This window comes from Neofelis nebulosa, chromosome 2 (assembly GCF_028018385.1).
Source record: "Neofelis nebulosa isolate mNeoNeb1 chromosome 2, mNeoNeb1.pri, whole genome shotgun sequence".
Classification (NCBI taxonomy): Eukaryota; Metazoa; Chordata; class Mammalia; order Carnivora; family Felidae; genus Neofelis; species Neofelis nebulosa.
This window is the reverse complement of record NC_080783.1, coordinates 72,680,015-72,697,047: the sequence shown is the minus strand read 5'-3', so window position 1 is coordinate 72,697,047 and position 17,033 is coordinate 72,680,015. Positions and strand designations below refer to the sequence as shown.

The 17,033-nt window shown below is 36.0% G+C and overlaps 1 protein-coding gene across 15 annotated transcripts in view; it reads left to right on the top strand.

Annotated features, from left to right (window-relative positions):
- MARCHF7 (membrane associated ring-CH-type finger 7) overlaps nucleotides 1-17,033 on the top strand; it is a 61,074-nt gene that overhangs the window by 38,765 nt on the left and 5,276 nt on the right. For 8 of the 15 annotated variants that reach the window (XR_009251494.1, XR_009251490.1, XM_058694594.1 and 5 more), the window contains exons 3-9: nucleotides 282-471; nucleotides 1,776-1,862; nucleotides 2,104-2,271; nucleotides 5,095-6,202; nucleotides 8,753-8,922; nucleotides 13,448-13,557; nucleotides 16,742-16,855. Coding sequence is in view for 11 of the 15 variants with exons in the window: in XM_058694594.1 (XP_058550577.1) it covers nucleotides 282-471; nucleotides 1,776-1,862; nucleotides 2,104-2,271; nucleotides 5,095-6,202; nucleotides 8,753-8,922; nucleotides 13,448-13,557; nucleotides 16,742-16,855 (1,947 nt within the window). In the remaining 4 variants the exon portion in view is untranslated. Of the gene's footprint in view, nucleotides 1-281; nucleotides 472-1,299; nucleotides 1,528-1,775; nucleotides 1,863-2,103; nucleotides 2,272-5,094; nucleotides 6,203-8,752; nucleotides 8,923-13,447; nucleotides 13,581-16,741; nucleotides 16,856-17,033 lie in introns of all 15 variants that reach the window. The other 7 variants (XM_058694663.1, XM_058694649.1, XM_058694631.1 and 4 more) reach the window with 3 other exon arrangements.

The window sequence follows — 17,033 nt, the reverse complement described above, 5'->3', positions numbered from 1 at the left end:
AGAATTTTGTTCCTCAGTTTTTTCTAACACAAGTATTTATATACATTTACATAGTAGATGTAATCTATATCAGATTGATTACCTAGCAGAGTATAATTACAGTATAAAGTAAAGGGACATGTGAGTAGAAAGGAACAAAAAACTATGAAAAACCTACATAGTAGAAAAATGTATGCTTGTGAGGAATGAATTGAATTCAGAATAAATTAGTAGACTGAATACAAGCATTTTGTTCCGTTACAACCGTTTTTTGTTGTTTTTTTTTTTTTTTTTACTGATAGTCTACATCAGCATCAGCATCACCATTTCAGTCTACTTGGTATAGTGAATCTGAGATAACTCAGGGAGCACGCTCAAGATCACAAAACCAGCAACGGGATCATGATTCAAAAAGACCTAAACTTTCCTGTACAAACTGTGCATCTACCTCTGCTGGGAGAAATATTGGACATGGTTTAACTGCCGTATCAGGTAAGAGTTAAATTTGTGTAAGGGTTATTATATATGCATTATGGACTAAAGCCCTTTTACCAAAACTTAGTGTTATTAAACAAGTTCTGCATGCAAGAGTGGTTCAAAAATGTAGTGGAGATTTCAAAATCTTATTAGTGCTGAAACTAAAATTAACTCAGTTTGGATTTTCTTTCTAAATTTGATACAAATTTCCTGTACAAACAAGATTAACATATTTTGGTTAATTAGAATAGCTGATCTGTTTGGTAATCAAATTGGTAAAAATGACATGTATTTTGCTGGTTATTGTATAGGAGGTCACTTTTTTTTTTTTTAATTGTTATACTAGGGAAGCCAAATTTGCTGATACGTTAACATTCCCTAACCTAAGCGTATCTTTTATAAATGGTGAATATTGTGTTATATACTTATATTGAGAAAAAATAGAAATTCTTTGAACAAAAATAGTTGATGGTATTCTATTTGGAGTTCTATATATAAGGAATCTGAAAGCGATGATTCAATTCTAGACCTCTGTATGGCATTGGACAAGTCACTTAACCATTCTGGGATTTAGATGCCTTATCCATAAAGTTCCATGCATGGTATTTTGTACTCACAGACATACATTTATTGCACAAATTGAAAACATCTTTTCTTTTCCTTGAGGGGGCAGATGAGGCTCCCTCCTCACTTAGATTCCTCTTCAAATGAAACACTAGGAAATGCCTGAGATAGTTGTAAGGTGAGACAGAGTTTGTGATGACACAATTGGAGATAAAATTCTTGAAATGCATTTGTATTATCATTTGAATTAGTGTAAGCGATTCCTTTCTATTTTGATAGGCAGGACTGCCTGGGGAAAGACACTGCCCATCTGAAGAATATTAAGAGTAGTGTGATGGGGAAGAGCAGACTGTCCTTAACATTGTAGACAAACACCATTGTGCACAGATACTTTTGGTCTCTTCTACTCTGTGAAGGCATAGCATTAAATACCCTGGGCCATTTCCCTTAATGAGGAGGAATCAATAAGGCTATTGGGACTAGGAAAGGAAGAACCAAAATTTCAAGGTAAATAGTTAGGGGGGAAAGTTATCAGACTTATTTTTAATTTATTTTGTTAGATATGATTTCATTTAAAAATTTAGATTATGATTGCAACAGTACATTAATTTTTACAATAAGTGAAGCAAGTGTGATGGCAATGATAATATTTCTGATAAAATATCTTCAGTGGCTATAGTAAAACATCTTCCATTTTGACATGGCTTGATTTTAATTTTGGCTGTTCTCCAATATCAGTTTCATTGACTTTTCAGGAAATTCTGCATCTTTGACCAGCTTTGCATTTTGTTCTGGAATTATTTTACATCAAGCTCACATGGTATGGTCAGGTGTTCTAGAAGGTGACTGAGACATTGGCATCATGGATGGGTGGTAAATTGTAGTGTTAGAGAAGAATATTTGAATAGGAAACAATTTTATAAGTGATGAGTTCATTAGTGAATAATTTTATGTTTTGCTGAATTTTGCTTCTGATTGCAACTATGTAACAAATCATGATAACCTCCCTGTATAATACCACAGAATTGTCATCAGAAATCTTGAAAGCATTTTCTGAATTAAAATTTCTTCCATTATTTTAAGAATCTTCTTGGAGGCATAATCAAGTTCCTAGATCTTCATCAATGGTACTTGGATCATTTGGGACTGACTTGATGAGAGAGAGAAGAGATTTAGAGAGAAGAACAGATTCTTCCATTAGTAATCTTATGGATTATAGCCACCGAAGTGGTGATTTCACAAATTCATCATGTATGTATAAATTGTATTATTATGTATAGCTTAATAATGTTACATTTTCCTCTGTGTATGTATTATTAAAATGACAGTACAAACGAATACATGAAGTGCATCTTACGGAGATTTCAAAATAGCTTAGTATGTTTTTATACTGTATACTAGCTTATTTATTTTTATACTTTAAAAAATAAAAAGCTTAAAATAGATGTACAGTCGTATCTGGATTCTGCCTGCTTATAATTTTCTAAAAGTATATGTTGGGGCACCTAGGTGGCTTAGTGAGTTAAGTTTCCTACTCTTGGTTTCAGCTCAGGTCATGATCTCACGGTTCGTAAGATCAAGCCCTGCATTGGGCTCTGTGCTGTCAGTTTGGAGCCTGCTTGGGATTCTCTCCTCTCTGACTCTCCCCCACTCTTTCTCTCTCAAAATAAATAAATATTGAAAAATACTTTATTAAAAACTATGTCGTAAAGTATACTAAATAATTTTAGCATACCCCAATATCATTTGCGTTATACAGTTGACCCTTGAACAATGCAGGGGTGAGGGCACTGGCCCCTATCTGCCCCTTCCTCCAGTGCAGTTGAAAATCTATGTATATATAACTTTTGACTCCCCCAAAACTTTACTACTCATACCCTACTGCTGACTGGAAGCCTTACCAAAAATGTAAGCAGTTAGATAACATATACTTGTATGTATTACATAATGAATTCTTATAATAAAGTAAGCTAGAGAAAAGAAATTATGTCATTAAAAAAATCATAATGGGTGCCTGGGTGGCTCAGTCGGTTAAGTGTCTGACTTCGGCTCAGGTCATGATCTCGCAGTTTGTGAGTTCGAGCCCCGCATCGTGCACTGTGCTGACAGCTTGGACCCTGGGGCCTGCTTCGAATTCTGTGTCTGTCTGTCTGTCTGTCTCTCTTTCTCTCTCTGTCTGCCCCTACCCGCCCTCCCCAAAATAAATAAACATTAAAAATGTTAAAAAAGAAAAGAAAAAATCGTAAGAGAAATACATATATAATGCCTACTGTATTTACCAGAAAAATCTGTGGATAAGTGGACCTATGCAGATCGAATCCATGTTGTTCAGGGATTAACTGTATAGTGTAATAACTACTTAATGGTAAATTTCTGACCTAACTAAAGCTTGAAATCAACATTTTAAGGCATAATTTAGAATTACTTTTGTTTAACATGAATGTGCTTTTATTCATTCAGTTGAAATAAAGACCCACACTATTTCTGTCAGTGTATTAAGGTTTTCAAAATTAAATGTCATAAAATAGTAATACTAAAAAACAAAAGGTGCTTATTGAAGTTGAGAGATCTAGCAGGCAGAAGTGGAGTTTGATTTACATAGAAGAAAATACATTTGTTTGGGGAACCTACGTGGCTCAGTCAGTTAAGTGCCTGACTTGATTTTGGCTCAGGTTATGATCTCAGGGTTCTTGAGATCGAGGGCCTGTGTTGGGTTCTGTGTGGACAGCACAGAACCTGCTTGGGGCTCTGTCTGTCTCCTTCTCTCTCTGCCCCTCCCCCGCTTGTGTTTTCTCTCTCAAAATAAACTAAAAAAAAAAAAAAATTGTTTTAGGTAATCTCTTCACCCATCCTGGAGCTCAGACTCACAACCCCATCAACTGAGCCAGCCAGGCACACCCTGTGTAGGTTATTTTAAATAAAGTTATTGGGGCAGTCTTTGCCTTGACCAATGATCAATGAAGACCTCTTTTTATTTGTTTGGTTTTAGGCGTATGAGCTCTAGTATATAGTATCAGTGGCGTCTAGGTTTGAATGTCTAAAAGTATAGGGTAGAGTAGATTTAGCCACTAACAGTTTATCCCTTCACAAAGGTCCATGTGTTAGCACAGTATCAATCTCACTCTTTAAGTGTGTGGTTGAGAATTCTTTATAAAGGAATGCTGTAGTATTTCTCATCTCATTTTAAGGTGTAGAACCACCACTAGTGGGCTCTATTCTGACTCCTAGCTTCTAGCAAGTATTGAAAAATAGAGTTATGTCTGATAAGTAACAGAGATAAGAACTTGAAAGAAAAAAGATTAGGGGAATTTTTAGCTGTCAACCAAGGTTTGCCGTAAAATTTTAAGGATGATAGTATTTGTATGAAATAACTTTTATACTTCTTGCAGTGTAGGAAGAATCTCCAAAACACTGTCTTCCTAGGATTATTTTGCCATTATTTATTGTAAGAGTCCTTTACAGTGAATTCTTTGGCTCATTGAAAATTTCTTATCCATTTAGAGGCACCTGGGGGGCTCAGTCGGTTAAGCATTCGACTTTGGCTCAGATCAAGATCTCATGGTTTGTGAATTTGAGCTCCACATCATTCTCTCCGCTGTCAGCGCAGAGTCCACTTTGGATCCTCTGTCTCCCTCTCTCTCCCAAACACGCTCTCTCTCAAAAATACCCCCCCACACACACACGCACTCTCTCTCAAAAATAAACATTTAAAAATAAAATAAAATTCCTTATCCATTTAGATGTTAGATATTTACCATATCATTTTCTGATTAAGGCATTTTCTGATTAACAGATTCAGACTGTTATACCTTCATTAATTTAGTAGATTTAGATGTTTGTCTCATTAGCCATGATACATTTCTTTCTTTTCAGTTTGGAGTGTTGACTTAGCAGTATAAAAAGAGAAATACATTTATGTTTTTTTCTGTAATAGTAGTTAAGCTGTGTATTCATAATAATAGCAGTATTGGTTTGAATCCAGTGTTTCATTTTGCAAATATTAGTTAATAATTCTAAATTTAATACTCAAAATATTTCATGTAATTGGTTATCTTTCTTTTCTTTCAAAAATAGATATTCAAGACAGAGTTCCTTCTTCATATTCACAGGGAGCAAGACCAAAAGATAACTCAGTGAGCACTTTACAGTTGAATACATCATCCACAAACCACCAAATGCCTTCTGAACATCAGACTGTACCATGTTCTAGGGACTCTAATAGAAATTCTCTAAGGTCAAATTTTTCTCCAAGAGAATTGGAATCTCCCCAAAGCAGTACACAGCCTGGATTTTCTTATCTTTCAAATAGAGATGAAGCCTCAACCATAAGCAGTTCAGATAGGGTTGGTTCATCTCAAAGATCATTTCAAGAATCTTCTGACAACGAAGGTAGACGTTCAACCAGAAGATTGCTTTCACGTATAGCTTCTAGTATGTCATCTACCTTCTTTCCCCGAAGATCTAGTCAGGATTCCTTGAATACAAGATCATTGAGTTCTGAAAATTCCTATGTTTCTCCAAGAATCTTGACAGCTTCACAGTCTCGTAGCAATGCAGCGTCAGCTTCTGATGTTCCCGATAATAGGGCATCTGAAGCTTCTCAGGGATTTCGATTTCTTAGGCGAAGATGGGGTTTGTCATCTCTTAGCCAAAATCATAGCTCTGAGCCTGATTCAGAAAATTTTAACCAAGAATCTGAAGGTAGAAATACAGGACCATGGTTATCTTCCTCACTTAGAAATAGATGCACACCTTTGTTCTCTAGAAGGAGACGAGAGGGACGAGATGAATCTTCAAGGATACCTACCTCTGATATACCACCTAGATCTCATCATATTTTTAGAAGAGAATCAAATGAAGTGGTTCACCTTGAAGCACAGAGTGATCCCCTTGGGGCTACTGCCAACAGATCACAAGCATCTGCAGCATCGAGTAGTGCTGCTACGGGTGGCTCCACATCAGATTCAGCTCACAGTGGAAGAAGTACAGGAATAACAGGGATCCTTCCTGGTTCTTTATTTCGATTCGCAGTCCCCCCAGCACTTGGAAATAATTTGACCGACAATGTCATGATCACTGTAGATATTATTCCTTCAGGTTGGAGTTCATCTGATGGAAAGAGTGATAAAACTAAAAGTGCACCTTCAAGAGACCCAGAAAAACTGCAGAAAATAAAAGAGAGGTAAATTTGAATACCTGTCATAAGTCTGTAAAGCAAGAGCAGATTAGAGGAAGAAATCTTTTTTTATTTTTGAAGGGAGAAAGCACATGAGTGGGGGAGGGGCAGAGAGAGAGAGAGGGACAGAATCTGAAGGGGGGCTCTGCAGTGAGCCTGATGTGGGACTCAAAGTTGTGAACTGTGAGATCATGACCTGAGCTGAAGTCAGATGCTCAACCAAGTGAACCACCCAGGTGCCCCAGAAATCTTTATTTCTAAAATGGCTTCTCATAACAAGAAACATACCGGAAATTTCTTTCCTTAAAATTTATACCCACTAAGATGTTAAATTCTCAGAGGTAAAGTGGATGAGAATTAGTAATGAAGATAGGCACTGGGGGTGTAGATTGCATCAAGAAATAGTCTGAAGATTATTTTTAACCAGCTTTCAATACAGCTTTTTGCATAAAAAGGCAAAAAATCTTAATGTCTCACCCTGTTCCTTGGTAGACCATTGCTAAGTAGAATTGATAAGGGACCCCAGTGGTTTATAAATTATCAAAACTATTGTCTTACCCTTTAGTAAGATTTATTTACCATTTATTTGTATATCTCATCTCAGACTCTTCTGGAATGAGATAAAATAAAATCATTTGCACAGATTTTGTTTTTGACGTGTACATGTACACAGAATATTCTTTGTATATTGATTTGACAGAAATAGTAGTTTAAATTTAGGACTTAGAATCTTTTTATGCAAATACAATCTTTGTACAGTTGATTATTTAAAAATCTCTGGTAAGAGTGAAAAGATGAAAGATCAGAGATTTCAGTCCCAACTTGATTGTTTATTTTGTCATTTTAGTGTACTTAGTTTTTCCATCTATTAAAATAATTTTTATTGTAAAATGGATTAGGATAGTTCATGTAAAATATAGGAAGACAAGACTTAGGTAAAGCTAAGGTTGTGGGGTGTTTTAACTTGTTGCTTTTTCTTCTTCATAAATAACTAATGTAATGGGATTGTTGGGAAGCATAGTTTTTACTATTTTAGATTTTTTTATTTTTTTAAGAAGAAATACATTAAAATGTAACTCTCTGGGGATAAAGAGAGTCTGGGTTGTTGGGTATTAGGCTACTACATTCCCTTTTTTCTTTATGTAGGACAAATTGTAGCATGGGACTATTCTCTTCTCACATTTGAAGTTTGCTATTTTTCCTTTCTTGATAAAAGATACCCTGGTAGTCTTAGCTTTAATGTAATAGTAACTCCCTCTGATTATAAGCTGTCTGCTGATAAATGTATTAACTATTATATTTCCTGTGTTCAAAGTTAGGTTAATTTGAGGGCAGTGGTTCAACAGAGGGCAAAGCATTAGTTTGGTAATTTCCAAAGAGAAACAAATTAAGCCAGCACCACCGTGTCTGGTTAGATTATAAAGCAGTATTTGTTGGTTATTTTGTCATAGAAATAGTGTGTGGGTATTCCTTCGTTATATATTTTTTGCTAATATGTGATTTCAAGACACTCCACAAGTAAATTAATACAAGTCTAAAAAATTGAAACTCTTCAGTAAAAATAATTGAAAGTATAAGCCAGAGAAAGTTAAATCTGAAGGTAAAACATAAATATTTATGCTTGAGGTTATATCTCTGGCTTAACCAGACCATGATAATCACCTAACAGTTGTACATCTAATCCTCTTTCCATACATCTTTTTGCTGAATTCATTAGGAACCTGTATCATCCAGGTTGTATTTTAGTAACAGTTTAGCATTCAGTTGTAATTTACTGAGTTACTTCTTTCATGCCAGCAGTGGACTAAGGCAATAAGCACTTTAACAAACATTAAATATTTGTAAAATATATATATAAATGGCTATCATTCTGCATTTAAATTAAGCAGTACATGTGGGGCTGTTAGAGGACATAGGTTAATGAAAACTGCTTCACACTTTAAAAGCCTACTCTGTTGAAATGAGGATGATTAAATAAATAACATTGCTAGGGGTGGGGGAAATGAATAAAAGTCTTTGTTCTTTTACTGTGATTTAGCACAAAAAGTTTATCAGTTTAACCCTATGTGGTTCTGATAGCATGTAAGTGAAAAAACACAAGCCCGGATTTAATTTTTTGAAGTTGTCCTAAATGTTTTTTCGGAGATGGGGGAGGAAAGTGCTAAGTATGTAAGTACATTACCTTTATACCGTTGGAACTGAAGTAGTCTACGACACTGTAGAAATTAAAATTTCTTGGGATATTTGTAAAGTGATTGTGAAAAATAAGGTGTGATACGAAATAAGTGTGATATCAAAGACAAAATTACTTAAAGCCTTTGAAGGTAAATAATAGGATATCCTGTTTCATTTACCTTTAAAACAGTTATTGTCATTTTCATTCTCATTGAATTGGTTTTTAATGGTGGTTGGAGTTTTTTATGGTTGTTTGCTTTTTTTCTACTTAGAACATGAATAGAAATAACAAAAATATTGTTTGAGATTATGTATGATTTGAAATGACCAACCAGGGTAAGTTTTGATAGCTGTATTTACAAGATGTTCCTTCTTTTCTAGCCTCCTTTTAGAGGACTCTGAAGAAGAAGAAGGTGACTTATGTAGAATTTGTCAGATGGCAGCTGCATCATCATCTAACTTGCTGATAGAGCCGTGCAAGTGCACAGGAAGCTTGCAGTATGTTCACCAAGATTGTATGAAAAAGTGGTTACAGGCCAAAATTAACTCTGGTAAGATTTGCCTTTTTGTGTGTTTTGTTTTTGCAGTCTTTCCAAGAGATGCACGTACATATACATTTTAGTTACCAAATCTGATTATAATTTACTGATTGTCAAATTTATACTCTTATCAAAAGTATGGTAATTAATTTTTGAAGCAAAAGCATTAATGAACTTCATTAATCTTGCTTCAAAATTTAATGTATTGTACTGTGTTTTTTTTGTTTTTTTTTAAATATTACTTCTTGGGGCGCCTGGGTGGCGCAGTCGGTTGAGCGTCCGACTTCAGCCAGGTCACGATCTCGCGGTCCGTGAGTTCGAGCCCCGCGTCAGGCTCTGGGCTGATGGCTCGGAGCCTGGAGCCTGTTTCCGATTCTGTGTCTCCCTCTCTCTCTGCCCCTCCCCCGTTCATGCTCTGTCTCTCTCTGTCCCAAAAAATAAATAAAAAAAATAAATAAATAAATAAATAAATATTACTTCTTTTGGGGCGCCTGGGTGTCTCAGTCGATGAAGTGTCTGACTTGGGCTCATGTCATGATCTCAGTTTGTGAGTTTGAGCTCTGTGTCCGGCTCTGTGCTGACAGCTTAGAGCCTGGAGCCTGCTTCAGATTCTGTGTTTCTCTCTCTCTCTCTCTCTCTCTCTCTCTCTCTCTCTCTCTCTCTCCCTCTCCCCCCCCCCCCGCTCGCTCGCTCGCTCTCTCTCTCTCTCTCAAAAGTAAATAAACATAAATAAATAATTAATTTTTGAGAGAGAGAGAGAGAGAGTGCAAGCTGGAGAGGGGCAGAGGGAGAGGGAGACAGAGAATCAGAAGCAGGCTCTAGCCTCTGAGATGTCAGTGCAGAGCCCGATGCAGAGCTCAAACTCAAAACCATGAAATCTTGACCTGAGCTGAAATCAAGAGTCAGACACTTAACTGACTGAGCCACCTAGGCACCCCTCTTTTTTTAATGTTCATTTATTTATTTTGAGAGAGTGAAATTTAATTTTAAAGTTGAGAGAAATTTGTTAGACCATGAGTACCAGAGGATATAAGTAAAAATGACTCCTAAGGTAAGAAGGGTGGGAAATTAGATGAGATTAGTAAATGTGCACAATTTAAAAATATTTGTTTGTTTTGAGAGAGAGAGCAAGCAGGGGAGGGGCAGAGAGAGAGAGAGAGGGAGGGAAACACAGCATCCCAAGCAGGCCCTATGCTGTCAGCACAGAGCCCCATACGGGCCCGAACCGTCAGATCATGAGCTGATAAGAAGAGCCAGATGCTTGACTGACTGAGCCACCCAGGTGCACCAGTGTATGCTATTGTATGAGATTGATGGTCTGATAATAGTTGGTGACAGGAAAATAATTTGTGAGGTAGGATGGCATTAATACTGATTTTTTTTTTTTAACATTTATTTATTTTTGAGAGACAGAGCATGAGCAGGGGAGGGGCAGAAAGAGGGAAGCACAGAATCAGAAGCAGGTTCTAGGCTCCGAGCTGTCAGCACAGAGCCCAATGTGGGACTCAAATCCACGAACTGCGAGATCATGACCTGAGGCGAAGTCGGACGCTCAACCGACTGAGCCACCCCGGTGCCCCGTTAATACTGATTTTAATCATCATTTTGGAAGACTTGGGTAACCTGTTCAAGCTGGAGATTATGAGAATCCTGGGAAAAATTTGTTTGTAGCTAGGTAACCAAGGCCTCCTTTGGGGTAGGGAGGTTATGTTTTCTTTTAAACTAGCCTGATCCCAGTGCTGTGGGGGAAGACCCATCTCACCTGTTGCAGCTTCTTAGCTGTACGGTGGTGTGATAGCTTCTTGGCTTTATCATGTCCTGGGCCATTATCAAGATTAAATGAATGTTCAGCATGGTAGCATTTGTTCTTGACACTTAGTAAGGGCCCAGCAATGTTAGCCATTACCAAAATGAGAAACAAGTTGACTCACCTTCTAATACATTTGCAGTTAGACATTTAGCGTTGTGTAGGCAGGAAAACAGTTGATACAGTGTGTTAAGAACATTGTTAGGCCTAGATTGGAATAATGGCACTAAAACTTAACTGAAGGATCTTGAGTAAGTTTTTCTAACATTGGTTCTCAACCTTGGCTGCTGATCAAAATTATCCCTTAGAGTTTTAAAAAACATTGATGCCTTAGATCTACTTTTGAATGTTCTTAAGTAGGTCTGGGATTGGGCCTCAGATCCATTATGAGTAAAAGTGAGTAATTCTTACCACATAAGGTTGTTGTGAAGGTCAAATGAGATGACGTTTATAGTTTCTCACAGTACTGGGCATGTGGTAAATACTCAATTAGATGGGTGTTACCAGGTTATTAATAAGCTTTCTAAGATATGATCAGATGAATATAAAGATCTCAAGAACTGAACCTTCTTGATAAATTTTCACAAAGGCTTTCTCATACTTAGTAAAGACCCCATCTAGTAGAAGATTCATTCTGGTAGAGATTGATTTTAAACATTTATTAAGCAGCTGCCACGTATGGACTGTTAAACTCTCAGGGTATACGAAAATGAATAAAGCAAGTCTAGTACAAGTTGAGGCGAATGCAGTCAGGCAGTCAGGGCCTACTGAATGAGGTGGGGTCTTAATGGAAAGAGCCCTAGATTAAACATGTAGGGATAAATGGGCTTTTCTGAGCTGTATATGATCTACTGAACGTTGTTCTATAAGTCACTTAATTCCTAGAAGAAAAAACATGAAGCACTAAAACGTGAAAGAATTTGTACTAAATGATCTCAGAGGTCCGTATTTTATAATCACACTTCTCCTGCTTCTGAATCAGAGAATAGTTCTAAGAAATGTCTGATAAATGTAGGGCGCCTGGGTGGCTCAGTAGGTTAAGTGTCCAGCTTCGGTTCAGGTCAGGATCTCACCATTCGTGAGTTCGAGCTCCACCTCAGGCTCTGTGCTGACAGCTCAGAGCCTGGAGCCTGTTTCAGATTCTGTGTCTCCCTCTTTGTCTGTCTGTCTCTCTCGCTCTCAAAAATAAACATTAAAAATTTTAAAAACAAATGTCTGATAAATCTCTTTCACGTTCTTTGTTTTCCATCAGTCATAGTATGGACTTATCCTGAATTTAGTTCAGTGGTACAATATTAATTGTCTTTAATTAAAATATTCCAGATGCATTTTAATTTCAGTATCTCTATGTATGTTAGACTCCTAAAACAGCAACAACAGCTTGGTTTTAATCATATACTGTAAATATAGTGACTATCTTAATGTAATTTGACTACAGGACATTTTGAGACAACAGAGAACATACTACCTTAGAATAGCACTCACTTTCTGTTCCAACTATTTTCAAAAGAAAATGCATATAAATTACTGCTGTCTTAGACTTTATGCCAGATTTTACTGTTTAAGAGCTTTAAGAGCTTGAAGGCAGAGGTTACTACTTTTCTTTTTCCTTCTAAATCTTGGCATATAACAGTCAACAAATGTTAATTGAATCTAAACTTCTACCCTGTTAATCACATGACTTCTCTGCTTTTAGGATATGTGTGTGTGTGTGTGTGTGTATATATATATATATATATATATATATATATATACACACATTTTTTTAGGATATACATATATATATATATACACACACTTTTAGGATATATATATATATATATGTATATGTATATTTTAGTTTAAAGCTGTCTAAAAATAAGCATGGGGGGAAATGGCTATATGTTTAATTAGACAAAATTACCAATGATTTAATTGGAGCCAGAAGCTTAGGAGTAACCAGTAACTGCATATTGGACAGAAAGAACTGTTTTTCCTTTTGTGATAAAATATATATAAAGTAAAATTTCCCTTTTGACCATTATTACATGTGTAATTCAGTGTCATTGAGTATGTTCAGAATGTTGTGTGACCATCACCACTATCTACTTCCAAAATTTTATTATCACCCCAAAACAAAAACTCTTCATTCATTAAGCAGCAGCTCCCACCTCCCTTTCTCCTGAATCCCTGGTAACTTATTTATTTTCATCCATGTTGTAGCATGTATCAAGACTTTGTTCCTTTTATGACTGAATGGAGCTGTTTTTACCTAGACAAAGGTGGATTCCTTTTGTTCCCTCCTAGCTTACAGGGAATGCACATTTCTTAGAGGACAAAACGTCTTAGGTATATATTGTCACATCAGAGATACTGGCCTGGATATAGGTAACTAGTTGTTTGGGATACTACATTATTTAACATTGTTTTCATGGCATCGTGCCAAGGTACTTAAATAAGAAGCGGGAAGTACAGATGATGTTCCATTGTCAGCTTCCCACCATCAAGGATGGGGTAGCATGCATTTCTGGAAGGAAAAAAACAGACACCTAAATAATGGGCATAAGCTTAGGACCTGACAAGCACGTTAGTGTTAACCAGTTGTTATTTTAGGAGACCTTACCGGGTTTATGGCAGTAATGCAATCTTCCTTTCTCCCTTTTGATTCTCTATATTCTAAGCTTAAAACTTTACAAGGAATAGTATTTTGTGGAGACATAGCAAACTAAGTTTTCCTTTTAATTTTACCAGGTTCTTCATTAGAGGCTGTAACCACCTGTGAACTCTGTAAAGAGAAGTTGCAGCTTAACCTGGAGGATTTTGATATTCATGAACTACATAGAGCTCATGCAAATGAACAAGTTAGTATATTTTGCCTAATTTGGTAAGTGTCTGTTCTATGCTTAAAGGACAACTCTTGAAGAAAAGATTAAGTCATGGTCAGAAAACCTGCATTAAAATAATAATAATAATAATGTTTTTAATATAATTCTGTTACCACATTAGGTATTATATGATTCTATAATTTTTCATTTTCCCCCTAACTTTTTAAAGCACAAGGCACATAACAAAGTCACAAATTTTAAGTGTAAGGTAAAATTCATCATATGCTTCCTAAATAAACCTAAAAATAAGGAAAGCTTAGGAAATGGGTCCCAAAGTAGGCATGCCAACCTTCTCTCCCCAGAGCTGTCTCAATTGTGAATGCCTCCGAGTACTGGAAAATAATTGAAACACCAAACCCCAGATCTGCATCCTGTTTTGGTTTTTTTTTTTTTTTTATGTTAGGAATAATTTTTTATGTGCCTATATAATCCCCTGTTCTTCCTCATGTCTCATTCCCTCTACCCTCCCCATTTCGCTTCCATCTATATGTTGAACGAGTTATCTTATGTGAAATCATTTATTCCAAGTTCACATTGTTTTTCTTTCCTTTAGTATTTGTATCACTACAAATACATAATGTCAGGATTTCTCTGATGATACTAAAATTTTATTTCATGTATTATCCTCTCATGTCTCAGATTTTTTTGGTATGTATTGATCTCTCCTTCCCTTCTCCCCCTGTTGATTGGATCACTAATTTTTCTTGAAATTTAGAGCTCAGTATTTTTTCCTTTTTAAAGGAAAATTCAGGTGGGAGATGTTGAAAGATTATGAGGATAACTCTAGGGCCATACTATCCAAATGTGCTTATTAGCATATTTGTGATAAAAAGAGAGGTGATGGTGACAGAATGCATGAATGCTTGAAAAACACCTTTTAAATGAAGTGTTTGGACACTTTTCTCCCTTTTTTATTAAAGTGAAGTTTATGTAATGTAACCATTTTAAGGTGAACAGTTATTGGTACTAGTACACTTGAGCACTACACAACCATTACCTCTCTCTAGTTCCAGGACATTTTCATCTCTTCAAAATAAAATCCTGTACCCATTAAGTAGGGGATCCCTATTTCCCCCTTCTCCCATCCCTTGGCAGCCACCAATCTGTGTTCTATTTGACTTTGTCTATTCTGGATATTTCATATAAATTGAAACATGCAATATATGATCTTTTGTGGACACTCTTTTTAAATGTGCGAATATAGATACCCTTTGAAAATCTGATTAAAACCAAGGAACACTCTTTACAAAATATACATAGACACAAAATCTGCATATAATTTAAGGGACTCCCAGATCTCTTGAAGCTAATTGCCTAGATCCAGGTTAAGAATCACTGATCTAAGGAATGAAAAAAATTAGTTGATATAGTACAGATGCTACTCTAATACTGGTTATTGTTTTATTCCTTAATGAAGCCAGTTGTCCAAAAGGAGTACCACTTTCAATAAGGAATTGTCTTAAATTCTTAAGGAGTCTCTCTAGACAGCTAGAGTTTTAAGTTTTTTAAGTTTTGGTTTTTTTTTTTAAGTTTTTTTTTAACGTTTATTTTTGAGACAGAGACAGAGCATGAACGGGGGAGGGTCAGAGAGAGAGAGAGACACAGAATCTGAAATAGGCTCCAGGCTCTGAGCTGTCAGCACAAAGCCCGATGCGGGGCTTGAACTCACGGACTGCGAGATCATGACCTGAGCCGAAGTCGGCTGCTTAACTGACTGAGCCACCCAGGCGCCCCCTTAAATTTTTTTTTAATGTTTTATTATTTATTTTTGAGAGAGGGAGAGACACAGCGCAAGTGGAGGAGGGGCAGGGAGAGAGGGAGACAGAATCCAAAACAGACTCCAGGCTCTAGGCTGTCAGCACAGAGCCCGACCAGGGGCTCAAACTCACAAGCCGTGAGATCATGACTTGAGCTGAAGTGATATGCTTAACCACCTGAGCCACCCAGGCGTCCCTAGACAGTGGTATTTTAAAGAACAAGAAGAAAGAGTATGGAAAGATGCAAAGAAATTTTTATTTTTTTCCTCAAAATCAGAGTAGGTTTCAAAGAATGGTTTTCTTCTTCCATTCTTTCTGTAGGTACTCCATCATGTTTCTTGAAGGTGGTTCTTTGGCTTTTCAGTACAGCCAAGAGTATTTTTATTGTTCTTCAAGGATTTTAATGACCCACCTCTTAAATAATTGAGAGGCATTGAGAAATATTAGGTGGAAAATGACAGTCTTGATGAAGCTTTCTGGCTTTAACATCTTTGTTCTTGGTGAATCATGGATTTTAGTGGTCTGACAGATACCCTCATTTTAAATGATTAGTTTATAATACATTTTAATCTTCTGGATGCATGATTTTCTTTTAAGTTAAAAACAAAGTTAATGAAGTGAAGCATTTAGAGAAACTTTTAATTTCAAATTTGTTGAGTATTCTGAAGAATCTATAACCAGTTACTTGCTGAAGTTGCTACTAAGAACATAGATTTCTTAAGTTATCAAAATATGATACAATTTAGAGATCACTGTGTAACAGTTACAGAAGAGATTAGATTTTTTAATAGCACTATATTCATGATTTGTTTTCTTAGCTTCAAAACCAACAGAACAGCATTGAACCAAAGATCTATTTTTACCCATTGCAAATTTCTATGTGAATGATAGGAGGAAGTTACTTTACTACCTTTTTTTTAGTTCATTTTTATATTTAGTGTTGCCTTTAAGTTAATTAAATTACATGAACAACCTGTCAGAATAGGATTTTAGTCACATAATGTATTGATTTTTGCTGTAGATGAAATGGTAATTTTTAAGCAAATAGTTACAGCTATCTGTGTAATGAAATCAGTTTTCAGCTTTATGTAGAACCAGAGCATTCATTCCACCATCAAATGATTTTTCCCACTTTTATATAAATCATTACATAAAGGAAGACTATATGAGAATGAAAAGGTTATTCATACACCTATTTGAATACATTATATGGCAATTAGTGAACTTTTATGAAACTATGAAAGACAGCTCTTTCTTTTTCAATAATTGGCATTATACTCTTCCTAGGAGCTGGATGTAAATACATTTCCTCTAGTTTATCGGTATGCTATAAGTATCAATCTCAATTCTACTAATTTTTCATTCTTCATTTTTTTTTTTTCTCGCTTGCTTTCCTGTTGAAGGCTGAGTATGAGTTTATCAGCTCTGGTCTCTACCTAGTTGTGTTATTGCACTTGTGCGAACAAAGTTTTTCTGATATGATGGGAAATACAAATGAACCAAGCACACGTGTCCGAGTAAGTAATATTGGAGTTGGGGGAGCAGGGAGGGTGTGATGCAGCAAGTGTTCGCTTTGGAAAGCAGATTGTCTTACATGTTTACATTTAGTTTTCTTTAGGGAGCTCTTATATTAAAATGTGCCTTGAAAATAAAGATAATGTAGATTTAATGGGAATTGCTTTCTTCCTTCTTTAT